The sequence below is a fragment of the Sander vitreus genome, chromosome 11, assembly GCF_031162955.1.
Source record: "Sander vitreus isolate 19-12246 chromosome 11, sanVit1, whole genome shotgun sequence".
NCBI classification, from domain to species: domain Eukaryota; kingdom Metazoa; phylum Chordata; class Actinopteri; order Perciformes; family Percidae; genus Sander; species Sander vitreus.
In genome coordinates, this window is record NC_135865.1 from 27210430 (window position 1) to 27225602 (window position 15173).

The 15173-nt window shown below is 39.9% G+C and overlaps 1 protein-coding gene across 4 annotated transcripts in view; it reads right to left on the bottom strand.

The window, feature by feature from the left end:
* dgkg (diacylglycerol kinase, gamma) overlaps nucleotides 1-15173 on the bottom strand; it is a 136824-nt gene that overhangs the window by 105813 nt on the left and 15838 nt on the right. For all 4 annotated transcript variants that reach the window (XM_078262570.1, XM_078262569.1, XM_078262568.1 and 1 more), the window contains 2 exons: nucleotides 10870-10946; nucleotides 2239-2389 (listed from right to left, as the gene is read on the bottom strand). In XM_078262570.1, coding sequence (XP_078118696.1) covers nucleotides 2239-2359 — 121 coding nt within the window. In that variant the 5' untranslated portion in view covers nucleotides 2360-2389; nucleotides 10870-10946. The remainder of the gene's footprint in view (nucleotides 1-2238; nucleotides 2390-10869; nucleotides 10947-15173) is intronic.

Below are 15173 nucleotides of genomic sequence, written 5' to 3' on the forward strand. Positions count from 1 at the left end.
GGGAGAAGTGAGAGAGTGACGGCGATTCATTTCGGAGTGAGTAGCGCCTCTAGAGACATAGTGAGAGAAACAAAGTGTCTCCCCTGTTCTTTCTGAGCTGTGGCAGGAAAAGTTAACCTCTCCTTGATTTCATGTTGTTTATGGAGAAGGAGAACCAGGAAATGAGTCGGGGGAAATGCAACGCTACCAAGCCACGGCCGAGCGACGTGCGTCGCTGTGACGTGTAGTTACATTTTTCGAGAGGTGCACGTCAGGCTACGGCGTACGGTCCGGGGTAGACGCAGAGGGGTCTGCAGGGGGTACGCCGTCGATTCGACGCAGAAGCATTTAGCCTCTCTTTCGCTTGTTGTCTCTTACTTTTACAAGCAGAAATAGATTTCTAATTCAACAGTCCATCTGTCTCCTCAGCTGCTCTGCAGTGAGGAGCAGACAGGCAGACGCCGGTGCCAGGGCCCACGCAGCACTCACACAGACGGATGGAGGCAGACACAGTTTACACCTGGAGCAAGGTGCAAACGATCTGAAGCTTTCTGTCTTCTGCTCTGGTCAGTGTGACATCCTCGTGTAATCAGTGTTTGGTCAATTAACCCTTGTGTTGTCTTTCTGTCGAACATGCACTTCAAATTGAAAATTAACACTTTTTGAATGCTTTCTTTTGGTACGTTTTTCGCTTTTTTACCCACTACCACCACTAGTTGTATACGTATTCTTGGAATTCATGGTCAATAAACCTTATTTATACGGAATTATATCAAGTTTTTTAATTAAAGAATAAAAAAAATATATTATGATGACATTATTTTGACTAACAGTTAAGATCAGAGGAACGTTGTTGGATAATCTCAGACTGTCAAAGTTTAGTCCAAATACTGTTTTGAAACTATTTACAAGGCTAAAAAAAAATTGAGAAAAACAGCCAACATTCTATGAAAATGGTGATCTGAGCCTTAATTTTACTTGCGAAAAGTGTTGTGGGGAACCATGCATGTTATTTTTGGGCAATTCAGTAGAAAGAAACCTAAATTTCAGATAAAGAAACTTTGAAAACAAGGACAACAGGAGGGTTAAGCCTGGCTGTGCGCCTACGTGTCAAAGACTTACAGTACAGATGAAAAAGGCCAACTGCTCAAATGTTTTGTGTCGTGTTGTGTTTTTTGTCAAAATCTTGAACAGGTTGCAAGACCACATCTGTGGCTACCAACTTTTACTGTGGCAACCATGACTCACACATTATGATCTCAATCAATCAATCAAACTTTATTCATAGAGCACTTTTCATACATGTAAAATGTAGCACAAAGTGCTTTACAGTTAAAAGCAATTGACCCCCCACCCCCCATCACATAAATGCATCCCCAGACACCCACAGACACACACCCACGCCAACATCCACACACCATCTCATACACACAATTAAACTAACCTGTGACTAAGCATGGAAAAGCTAAGTTAAAAAGATGGGTCTTGCATGAAAGTAAAGTAAGTAGTCAGTAATCTTTGTTCAATCTTAACCCAAATAAAGATTGCAGAAAAACTAAAACCCTTTTTAATGTGACTGTTAAATGGTATAAGTTTTGCTTTGCTTTGATCTGGCATTTTCTGTTGCTTGTGGAGGTGGAAAGAACAGGTCACAGGTGAAAAGTACGTAAAAAAACTGGTGCTGTTAAATCACTAATTCTCCTGTCAGACAGCTCACTAGCTGACTGCCCTTATTGCTGATTAAACGGCCAAATAGCCGTCCATTAGAGCCAACTAGTGCCAACAATGCTAGAAACAACAAAAAACTACAGGTAATGATAAGCTACAGATGCTTAAGGGCGTCTACTGCTTGGTCTGTTAGGGTCCAAGTCGGTTTCAGATATCCTGGGTAAGGCATGCTGTTTAAGATTTGCTATGAAAAACAGCACGTCATTGTTTTAGGAAATTGAAAGTCTTTTGGCAAAGTGCCCAGTTTCCTCTACTTTTATTAATGTGCCTATTAATCATATATTCTGGTGGGGTGGTTTTTAGCTACCTTGTGTCAGATCGTGTTCAATATCCAGACATATTCCCGGGTTCTGGAGGGAAGTTACTGTCTCAAAAGATTTGTGAGAAGATTTTGGATTATTCACTTTCATCGAGCAGGTGTACACTGGATCATTCTCTGACAGGAGAAAAACCTGAAATGCACTATAATTCTGTGAATGATGTGATCAGTGGTGTTAAAAGATGCAACCATATGAACACAAAACAGCCTACCCAGTAAGCTTGTTCCTGCACGAGACTGAGCTGGAGAGCAGCCTCCTGTCTTGCTCTTGAAAGAGGTGAAGAGGTGCTGACACAGCTCCTCTGGGATGTCATTTTCCAGGTAAGTGGCCATGAAGAGCTGAAAGCCATCATAATCAATGGGCTGCATGGGGAAGGAAAGAACAAATAGGTTAACAGAATTACTGAAGAGGTACTCTTATAAATGAAGCTTACACCAACCACGGATGGACAGATTAATTTGGTAAAACGAGAAACAGGAGAAATGTGATGGACTTTTTAATTCAAGTTGATCTGCAGCCTTGATGGTGACATGCCAGTTTTCTGTAAACATTCTGAATAGATTTTATAGTAAGACGTTAATGGTCAGTCAACTGACCACCACAGAATAACTCATTAAGGTTAGAAAGGGCAGACTGGAAAACCTTTTGGAGGCCTAATGGCTTAAAGGAAAACAATGTAAAGAACGCAACACAGACAGCAAAGCATGTCATATTAACATTCCTGAGCTCCTTCCATTCACCTCCTGCAAATCCCCTCCACAGCCATGTGGATGTGGCGGGTAGCACTCAACTCAACTCAAAGACTCTATGAACTCTGGCCTTTTCCTCTCTGGCAGAGTGACAGACCATCTGTAGCAGATAAGGCGGGGTTATGTCATGTTAGTGGACAGAATGTGCATGCAGTCTGCCGACACAGATACCACACAGCATGCAGAGCCCACGGGGCCGAGGCTTACTTGGTTGAGAACGTCTTGCTTCTGTTTAACAGTTGGGACAACGAAGAGCAGAGGGAGGGAGGGAGGGAGGTAAAAGTGAGGGAGGAATGGGTAGAAGAAGAGAAGGGGTTAGCTACTTTGTGTCGATGGTGGTGGCTAGGTTGCAGACCAGACTGACTGCTCCTCACTTAGGCAGGGACTGTTTGGTTCTTACTCTCTGCTGCACGCACTCAATCATAGCCTGAAAAGCCTGAAGCTGTCACGTTGCACAATTCAACCCTTTAAAAAAAATCTTCATGGCGATCTTGACCACATATTCCAAGTTAAAATGGTGATTATTCAAATACGGTAAGCACAATGCAGCAAAACAGGCTTTCAATCTGGATTTGGCTAGGGTGACCAGACGTCCCCGGTTCCCGGAGACAGTCCCCAGTTTTGGTGACCTGTCCCCGGTTTCGGTGACCTGTCCCCGGAAATGTCCCCGGTTTTCACTGTGACTGACAGACCCGAAATTGGAATGAAATAGTCGTGCACCCTACACGCACAGACTCAAGACAGCCAGAGCAAGCACTGCTCAGAGCTCAGAGATGTTTTAGAATGCCCATTTTACGATGCTAAAATTACTGTTTATTTACATGGAGTCTAGTGGGTTCTGCAAACTCAATTTCGCGGACTTTTTATGTTTTCAAAAAAGGATCTTACTCTTTAACAGAAAGGTCGACCTCCTTAGAAATCCTTTCCATAATGTTGTCAGACACTTAGAATATTAATCTGAGCCTGTCAGTGTCAAAACGAGCACTTTTATGAACGTAAAAACAAGCTGTACAATTGACGTCCTATTAACTTACACTGTAGCTTGTTTCACCGTTGCCGACTGCAGTGATCTTGTTTAATACTGCACCAATGTCAAAGGAAAATACTTCCTCAATAGTTTTAATTGTATCTGATACTCAATGAGCTGTTGCAGAAACAAGCCCAGCGTGAAGCAATAAAGCAAAAGCTGTCAGATAAATGTAGTGCAGTAAACATTACAACATTTCCCTCTGAGGTGTAGTAGGAGTACAAGTATGAAGTAGCAGCAGGGGCGATTCTAGGATCAGACCTTTAGGGGGGCTCAGTCCCTAATGAGAATGTGACACGGATATGGCGCATGCAAAAGTGTTAACCCCATTGCTGTGACATATTGCAAGAAAATTAACATTGAACTTACATGAAATGTTATCATATTTGCATTCTGCATAAATCTCTGCACACCCATTACTCTCTGTGAAATATCTCCCAAACTCTTCACTCAACACATGCATCAGTACAACAAGCGGTCCCTGAGTAATCCGGTTTTGAAATTGCAACAAAATTTCTACATGGTCTCCAACTTTATAATGTATTCTCATGTAAACTATTTATGTCAGCACAGATATTTTTTTGTAAATTGCTTAGCTAGTGTATTCCACCATAATGGTTATTATATTGCCAGATTCCAGACAATCCCACTTACTTATATATATCCCACTTACAAATATAAATATATACTTCTACTGGTATGCTTCCTAGTGACATTAATTCAAAAATAAGAAGAAAAAACTATTCCACCTGTGTGTGCATGGTTAAAATTCTGAAGTGAAATATTCCCATCCATAGATATATGAATAATCAAGTCTAACCTCTGAATTTCTTTTCAAAGCGCACCAGATTGATGCATTTAAACATTAAAATACACAACATTTTCTTACAGGGGAGCATGCCCATGGACCGCCCCCCCCAGGGGGGCTTGTGCCCCAGTGCAGCTCTAGGTCTAGTGACCCCCCCTGGCGCAGTGTCCCCGTTTTAAGTTTACAAAGATAAAAAAAAAAATTACCTGTTTTGGAGGTATTTACGCTTCTGAGCTGAAAATGTCCCCGGATTTTGTCTCAGAAATCTGGTCACCTTAGATTTGGCTGCTTGGTCACACACACACACACACACACACACACACACACACACACACACACACACACACACACCTGGCACTGGCGTGTCTTATTGACACACCTAAAGTAAACAGCGCCATTGTTAAAGCTCAATAGCTGAAGATTTCAATCAGCGAGCCGTCTGTTGCACTTTTGCTAAACAATAAGACCAAGTGAATGCTGCCTGCTGCTCACCAATCATGGTGGGTGGAGAATCATACACAGAAAGGTACAGTTAAATGAATCGCTTCTTGTTCGCCGGTACATTTAGACAGCAGAATTCAAATCTAATCAATCAAATTAAATTCAATTACATTTCAGTTTCTTATTTGTTCAAACTTGATTATTTTATCTTGTACATCCTGTCGGAGGGAGTCAACACTAGTAAACACTACTAAAAGTAGTAATGTTTTGTTATGAAAGAAGTTAATACGTAAAGAGATTTTAGACTTCAGCACCAATTTTTTATATAACAATTTAGACTAACCACCATGACAACGTTTTATAAACTTTTATGACCTATACCCTCCCTACAGAATGCAACTTATGACGTGTCTCATGTCAGTCTGGTTCATCTACCCATTTAGTACATTTTCCCAAAGAAAGCGATCACACGTAAGTCTGCAACTAACCATTATTTTCATTATGGATTAATCTGCTGATGTTTTCAATTAATCTGTAGACTGTCACATATTGTCAAGAAATAGTGAGAAAATGCCCTTAAAAAAATAAACTCAAGTTGACCTCGTTTAATGTCTTGCTTTGTTCAACCAAAAGACCCAAACCCAAAGACATTTCAACGATACAATGAGATATGACAAAGAAAATCCTCTCACTTGAGAAGCTGGAAGAACCGAGAATGTTTGACATTTCTTCACAATTTCTGCTTGACTGAAACAACTAATCCATTATTAAAAGATATCAACTAATTGATTAATCGACTAGTTCAGCTCTCGATCACAATGGTGCCATCGGCGTCAGACAAATCATCTCTAGGTGCATTATACATGGTCAACATCTCCTCTGCTTTTAAATAGATCTGGTGCAGTAAAGGCAATAAAGCTAAGCAAACATAATAAAACTGCAGTATGAGCAAACTAAACCCTTTTCCTCCCAGGGAACATTAGGTTCACACCAAAATAGGACAAAGTAGAGCTAAATCCTTTTTGCACATAGAGGGAATATGCTTCCAACATGCCTCTGTTCAGCAGGTTGGAAGCTGCTGTAACTGACGTCCTTCACAGAGAAACATACCGTGATGAGGATCCTCCTCAGCTCAACAGCATTGACCTATAACCCCGAGATCTCCCAACGCCAGCGAGGCATCATTCATATTGCTCTCTTCTCCTTATTTGGCCAAACAAACCACGAGGCTTTCATTAGCTTTGCATCTTATAGCACGGCAGGTTCAGACAAATATGCTCACATGCCAGAGAAAACACACACAGTGTTTTCACATACTACAGATACACTATATATGACATCACAACTTTTTGATAGATTGCCTTGAAGTACACCCAGATGCATTTGTGGAAATTCCTGTCCCTCTGGAGAACACGTTTGCCCCAGAGTGTAAGTCACGATTACTTTCCCCGTGAGCGGGCTCACATTCAAGGCTGCCAATCTGTAAATATCTCCCAAGGGCAGCTATGACACATTTACATGGTTCATTTAATCTTTTTCATTTTGGCAGGGCTGTCTGAATGATTGATGCTTTTCTTTTGGCATTAAAAAAGGTAGCACTACATGAGGTAACTGTCCTGTCTAGATCCCAGATTAACAGAGTAGATCTGTCAACCTGCAGCACAATGTTGGACTGAAAAAAAAATGACAATGTCTTTTGCGATAAGCTGCATCCACCTTGCTTGAGAGGAGAGGTATGAACAAAGGGGGATTAAAACCAGGGATCCTTGGTGTGCTCAACGTGGTTTAAGACTTATCGGTTTAGAAAAATGCCAAGGTTTTATAAAAAAAGAAAAACTGATTTTATGTCGCACTGATCGCAAAGTTGCTTCCTGCTGCGAGAAGACAGCATCGTTTATAGTAAACATGGTGCTCCTGCAATGAGAACATGAGGGCAGGTCATAAAAATGCCTCATAAAATAGAAAATAAGAAAAATAAAGAGAGGGTTTGTAATATTAAATGCAATAAGAAGACAGTGCTTGTGCTGCAAAGAGGATTTTGATAATTAGATTTTTACACAGATTTTTTAAATCAGATTTTCTTTATTAAAAATAAAGAAATAATTTCCCTCTTGTTTCACCCTGAACAGATTGCAATTACAAACCCTGTTGAATACTAAACACTGTAACATATAACATATTTCGGTGCTTGTTTTTAAGATTCCCTTTGTTCAATACTATTATTTTTTATGTTTTGTTTAAATTCAATATTATTTATAGAGTCAAATCCATGGGAGCGTGCCTATTCCCACAGCCCCATGTTCCCACATTTCTAATATTTTTTTTCAAAATTAGGCCCTATGTTCCAACAGTTCCCACATTTCTAAGATTTAAAAAAAAATTAGAGCCTATGTTCCCACCTTTCCTTTTTCATAAATTTGTATCAGATTTTAACCCCCTAAACCTAACCCTAACCCCTAACCCTAAAAAGATTTGTGGGAGGATAGGGCTTAAATTGAAGGGAAAGACCTAATTTTGAAAATGTCCTAGAAATGTGGGACCATTGGGCTGTGGGAACATAGGTCTGTGGGACCATTGGGCTGTGGGAACATAGGTCGTGGGACCATTGGGCTGTGGGAACATAGGTCGTGGGACCATTGGGCTGTGGGAACATAGGGCTGACTCCAAATTGATACAGAAGTTGTCTCAGGACACTTTACAGATAGAGTAGGTCTAGATCCCACTCTATAATTTACAGAGACCCAACAACTCCCTCAAGAGCATTTGTTTGAATCGTGTTATCACTTCTTCCTAAACTACCAAGATGGTGTAGTATTAGCCAAATGAGTGTAAATGTTGGGTGTGCCTACCTGTTCTGCCATTATAAGAAACCTTATTTATCGATATGTATGCAGGATGTCAGTCTCAGAAAACAGAATTATACAGGCTTTAGCCACACTGATATTAACTCGGTCAGGTTCAAATCTAGACTGTGGAGACATTGGCGCTCCTGTTTGTATTTTACAGGTGAAGGTTGCTGAAGGCTACTGAAATCCACTGAATGAGTTACAGGCTTCATTCAAATGTGTGGCAGTGCCATGATTGTTTAAAAAAAGACATTGGTTTTTAAAATGTCTTCTAATGTCATCAATTACGCCACAAAAAACAAAGCACCGCTAAATGACAAAGATGCGTGACAGCCTTTAACTGCTTTGGAGGGAAACCCTGTGGGTGTAATGTACAGCCACCGTCTCTCAGTGGCTCATCAATCACCGAGAATTATGGTGGTGGTGGTGCTGTTTGTTTGCTAATCTGTTCAATGGAGAAAAGCAACACTGCTGACAGCTTAAAGTGTCAGTCATTGTTCTGTCTTTTTAACTATTGTCCTTAGTCAGTTTTTTAAACTTCTTGAGAAGAGGCACAGCCACACTTTGGCTAAAAATAAGCTAAATGAAAGCACAAAAGAGAAGTCATAGTCTTCTTTTGTCTTTGATTCACACACACACACACACACACTGATGGATTGCAGAGGGCCACAGTGGTCATCGTGGCGCCAGGAGCCAGTGCGGTCTCAGAAAGACAACACTATATGAACATTAAGTCTGGTTCCGATGGCGCCCAAAGTCCAGCCGGGCTGTTAGTCATGTCATCACAAACCCTGAGGAGAAGTTTACAGCTAAGTGGAGATGATAATAAAAAAAGTGAGAGAGGGGTGAAGAAAAGGGAAAATATAATACGTACATGTTAAGAAGTCAGAGATGCCAGGAGAAGGAAGAAATGAGCCATGAGGTATGATAACCGCCATTATCATAAAAATCATATGGATGTATAGGCACAGCGTCAGTGGGGAAGAAATCGGATGTGAGATGTTTGGTCATCAATCACTCCCTTGGACATATTAAATTAGTACATTCTCGAAACACTTCGACACTACGTTTTTGTCTGACCTCTAATGACAATGACCATCTGATCATGTGACCATCATGACAAAGACAAAATAAAAATAAAAAAAAAGCAAAAAAGGAAGAAGTTGAAATGACTTACAGTTTCTTTTACAATCACGTTGGCACTAATTTCAGAACCTTGACGTCATTTTTCAAAACTCTAGACACAAAACTCACAACCAATGATCAAAATACACATTTTGCAAAAACTAACACTTTTTTCAATTGCTTGGATACAACACACATAAACCAAAGATCATTTGTTCATTTAACAAAGATCACCTGTTCAGTATGACACAACTTAATATGAAAGTACTACTATTTCAAAAAGCAATTCACACATTACATTTCAGATGACTGACTATTCATTTCATTACAATGATCTAACTATCAATCGATACAACTACTCAAAATGATAAGTAACTGTTGCATTACTCTTAATGTATAGTTGTACGGAAAGAGACAAACAATATTCCATGTTTAGATCATGAAAGTTTCACGATAACAAGATGTATTGTCACCAATTAGTGTGGAGCATGAACCAATTAGACTACACTATCGATGGATGTAATTTCATCATCATTCTTTACTGTAATGTACTACTGTTTATCAGACACTGTTTCTATGGTCCCATGTACCACCTTTCAGACTATTTACAGTATTGACAGTACTGCACTGTATGCATGCAGGCCCTTGGAATTGCTTGTCCAATATACATATACATATATACTCGTACCACATTGTTCGCCAAACCCAAAGGTTTTTTCCAAGATGTTTGGCTAATTGCAATGTAGATGAGAACCTGCGGCCAAAGCCATAAGACAGAGTTGATGAATACTATGTAGAAGTACAGTAATCACTTCTTTGTTTTGCTTTTTACAGTACAAGCAAGTTGAGGAACACTGCATTTCATGTTTTACAGTACTGTCTTTTCTTTTCTATTTTGTAGCTAATTATTTTGCTTTGATTCAAATGAACCTATGTTGTGATCGTACTGTATTGTTTTTCATCAATACATTTCAGGTTTTGTCCAATGATTCCACTGTGTCTGTAGTATTATCTCTACTACTGCAGTACTTTTACAGGGACGTATTTACAGCTAGTACCATAATGAAACATGTATCACCTATTTTGTACTACAATATTTAATGATTGTACGAACGATGACCCAGTGAAACTATGGGTAGCTTGTGTGTGGGTGATCTAAAGTAACGTTTCAATGGTGTTTCACAATCAATTAGTTTTTTGAACCAATGATTGTGCAAGTGCAAGATTTATTTAAAGATATGAATGCACAATGCAATGTTTTGAACACTGGACATCCTGTGTTACAAGTGATGATCGTTTTGAGTTTTGTGTCTAGAGTTTTGAAAAATTACGTCAAGGTTCTGAAATTAGTAGCAAAGTGATTGTAAAAAACTGTACTATGTAAATCTGCCCACATACATCCCTGAAATGTTTCACACAGGATCAACTCTGCCAGCTCTTGCCATTATTTTGTTTACAAGCGCTCAGAAAGTGAACAAAAAACATCTTGAAATGAAAGGTGTGCAATGTGTTAGAGACAGAGAACGTGGAGAGAGATGAGGGTGAAAACTGTAGAAAAAAAAAGCAAAGGAATTAGTGGCGCTGTCCAAAGTCCAGACGAGTCAAAGTCATTGTAGTCTACAGCACAGCTGGGAGCTGATCTGCTGACGTCAGGCGCCACCATAGCCTTTATCTAAAAATGTGGGGGGGAGGGGGGAATGACTAAGCGTTCTGGTGATTGATATTACACTATAATTAGAGGATCTTAACAAGCATCACACAATGTGTTTGTGTGTGCACAGAAAATCAACTGACAGAAAAGATAAGAATAGAAGGAAAAAACACACACACACACACACACACACACCTGCTCTGGATTGTATTTGGAAAGAATTCCTTCCCCGTGAAACTCTTCCAGCACATCCTTCAGCTTCTTTGTGGAGTCTGAGGAGGGAAAAACAGAAAAACAGAATTGTGTTAGTACATTCACTGCGATGCATTTGCTTTGATATACTTTTGAAAGCCTTGTGACTACAGAGCAGAGTATTTTTAAAGCAAAGGAGGCCTTTTGTCCGGTAGCCTACATTTCCTCAAGCTGCCTGTCTTTATAATCATATCCCTTAAGATGAAATGTTCCTTTGGATAAAATGCTTTCCCTGAAACTAAGTAAACATGCTGCATCTCATTAACAAATGTCCCGATAAATACTCATGTGTACCAGGAAGTGCTGCATCAGGGGAGTGGAGCCTGTGAGTCACCATGTTAGTGAAAAGTAAAAGGAGACATGGTGTCTTTCTCACTTTTAGATGCTAATCCCATATTTATGCGCACACACACACACACACACACACACACACACACACACACACACACGCTCACGTCATACACAGAGCCCAGGTCCAACATTAACCATGATGACCTCCTCCTACGATCATCTGTCAAACAATTACAGGTGACAAATAAATGTGCACGTGTGCATGGACAGATCTCCATTAGCTCCACCATCATTAGCACACACACTTATGCATGCACACGCTCAAGAACTGATTTTACCAATCATGTTAGCTCTCATTATCCACAACAGAGGACACTTCCCTTCATTATTTTTAGTGCTCAGCAGCTTTGCAGCCTGTAATGCTTTCCTATTTCTGTCCTGCTGCATTAAATGTCCACAATGACAGAAGGAGAGAGACAGAGAGAGAGAGAGAGAGAGAGAGAGAGTACAATCTCAGGTAAGATGAGAAACGTGATTAGAGAACATCCGCTGACAGTCCACTCTGCTGCATTATTAGCCATATGCACAATGGGGTTAGTTATCCGCAAGCACATGAGTCACCGTCAGATGCATTCAATTCACCAGGATTACATCCAAATAATTATTATTATTTACAGGAAAGCTAAAACGATTATTGGACTGATAATGAATCAACTACTTTGATAATCCTTTAACATTTGATGTCATTTTCTGGTTCCTCTGTTGCTTTTCTGTTTTATATGATTGTAGATTGAACATATTTGGGTTTTGGATTGTTGATTAAGCACAAATATTTTAATGACGTGACCTGGATAAATTCAATGATTACTCCAATTGAACTAAAAAATGATCTACCGATCATTCCATATTGAAAATAATTGTTACAAAGCTGCTTTACAAAAAGCAACCAAGACAGCTTCAGCCAAAGTAAGAACTTGTGTTTTTAGTGGAATAAAAGGTTAAAACATTATTTTTACTATGAATACATCTTTTAATCTTTTGAAACATCCATGCTGAGATACGGGTTTCTGAATGTATCCTGCCTTCAGTCTCCGGGTGAGCTGGTCAAATTCGGCAGGGCTATCTACGTCATTGGCCGAAACATTTGGTGTGTGCTAACCACTTTAGCTAATACCACATCAGCTAGCTGTTTCTCCAACTTCGGTCAGTACAAGGCAGGATAAGCCGGGAGACTTCTTCTAAACGAGGGCGCACTTCCAATTTTGCGTTTGCAGACGAGGGGCATGTAAGTAGTTCTATAGTGTTGTAGCAGTGTTTTGCCATTGAGAACGAGATGGCAGCGCTAGCTTCTAGTTAGTAGTCCTTACCTAGGTACTGCACGTGTGACTCCCAACAAAGATGGGATAGAAGTGTGATGTCTCACTCTGTAGCTAAAACAGAGAGCTCACTACACAGGGTGAAAAGAGGAGCTGCAGCAATGTGCAGTACAACAAAAATATGGTGTTTTTTGAAAATTAAACCATGTAAACCTATTCTGGTACAACCTCTGAATACAATTATGAACCTGAAAATGAGCATAATATGGACGCTTAAACTGATTAAGCAATTATCTAAATTCAAGTTGATTCATTTCTGCTCAACGACTAATCAATTAATTAACAAATAACTTCAGCTCCAACTGATTGTATTAGAACTGCAGCTGAGGATCACATTCATTCCTAATTAATCTGCTGATTTTATTGCCTATATGTCCCAAAGCCCACAGTTGACATTTTGTTACGTTTGTTTTGTCTGACCAACAGTCCAAAAAGTATGAAGTTTACTATCTTACAGCACAAAGAAAAACATCATACTCTGTCATTTGAGAAGAAAGAACCAGTTCTCAAATGCATAATCAATGACCTAAGTGGTTATGATCGATTGATGAACTAATGGTTTCAGGTCTATTTGATTATATGGCTTATTAATGATACTAGCCCTTGCCCGATAGTATTGCTCCCTCGCCTACTTTTATCTCCACAGCCAGTGTCCTTCATTAAGTCCTTGATTGATTGGCTGGTGATACACGAGCCTTTCTGTCTTCCCACTCCTTACCATCGGTAAAAATGATATCTCCCAGCGAGCAGGGGCATTCCCAGCGTGCACATTAATCATGTTTCGATTATGGTCTCTATACTGCGACCTAGCTCATAAACCAAAAACCCTACTCGACCACAGCGACAGCAACTTAAATGAGTTGAGGATTAGGACTAGAATATTTTCGACTTTGTGCCAAGCAGCACTTTGTTTTTATTTGTAGCATATATGTAATCCTGAAGGCAAGGGACGAACAAAAGAGGGATCTCAGAAACTCAGAGGGATCTCAGAAACTACAACAAAGATCTTCTCCTCCCCCGACATTCATCCACTGCAGGTAAACACTAGACTTCCTGTCTCCCCACAACGTCACTTTTATGTTTTTTTGGCAAATTACTAAGGATTTTCCAGGCAAATGTTATCCTCATTTGGATTTATAAACTAAACAAATATAAACATTTATATACCACAATGCTCGCATCCCATGTAAAAAAAAAAAGGCGAAAAATATTTTTCGCGTGTGGTTCATTGTTAGCCTGGTCCTACCAGACTCTGGTACTTTTCATTTGTACAGAGAGTCTGGCCACTCTCCATTGACAAGTGTTAACTTCCTTGAAGGTGGGTACTGTGTTGAAGTTTAAAACTATTGGATCTGCCCAGAGAACAATCGGTAACGTTTGGTCGTGACCAGGACCACCAACATTTGGTCTAATCATAACTGGTCTGGCAACCCAAAGGCTAGTGTTTTGTTTCCAGATTTGTGTGGTGACTTATGATGTAAGGGTCTGGTGGTCCACCCCTGAAAATATTGAGCATTACATTTTGAATTTTTATGCACATATTTCTACCTTTTCCTGAATCAATATGCTGAAAATATCTTTATGTAAAGGGAAACATAGATTACAATCCAAATATAAAAACATAATGGAACATATTGCAGTAAGGCTCTCAGGCATTCTGTATTGCTTTCATCTATTTATTCTCCTGTAGATCAACTTTTCTAATTATATCTGAGTCAGCACACATGTAGCCTAGCATCATTTCCCCCTCCCTCCTCTTTTGCGTCTTTTGTTGGGGAATTAACCTCCTTAAATGTGCATATGACAATTATTCACCTCAATGATACATTCATTCATTTTAATGAATTAATAAACCCTGGACTGTAATGTAATGTGTTTGAGTAAGATTTCTGCTCATGTTCAAATCTTTGTGCACATTCAAAATATATCTCATCTGTGCTCTCTGAGATTTGGAGGAGTCGTGATATTTTGAGAAAAATAAAGTGATAATAGTCTATTACAAGAATAAAGTCACAATATTTCAGAAAATAATCCACCTGCACCACAGTCTGCTCTGCATTACGTGATTGCTCTGCTGATATGTTAGATCTCAGACCTTCTGACAGACACAGAGCCCCGTTTGAGACTCTGGTCTCTGAAAAACTAAGTCATTAGTTTGAAGTTTTCCCCCAATTCGGAAATGATCGACGATAATCATCAATTCAATCTAATAATCAGGTTGACAAGTAAACGTGTGGCTGAGGGGGCGCCCTAGCATGATCATGTTTAATAAACATGTTTTATTTCGCTTGTCATTCTAATTCTATTATTAATGAGAAGTAGACCTAAGGGCGACATGGCACCCCCAACACATTTGACGCCCTAGTCAATCGCCTAGTTCGCCTATAGCAATCGCCGGCCCTGGTCGTGACGTCGGCTTAGCATCGCTAGTGTTCGCCTTAGCCAACTCCTTCACCACTAACGGAGCAAGCTGGAAAATCTAACTTTTCCCGAACCCCGATGGGAGGAGGAACACAACATCATGGCCACCAACAAAACTCAGCAAAGACTGTTCTTGCTCTGGCTTTACATTCGCATCTT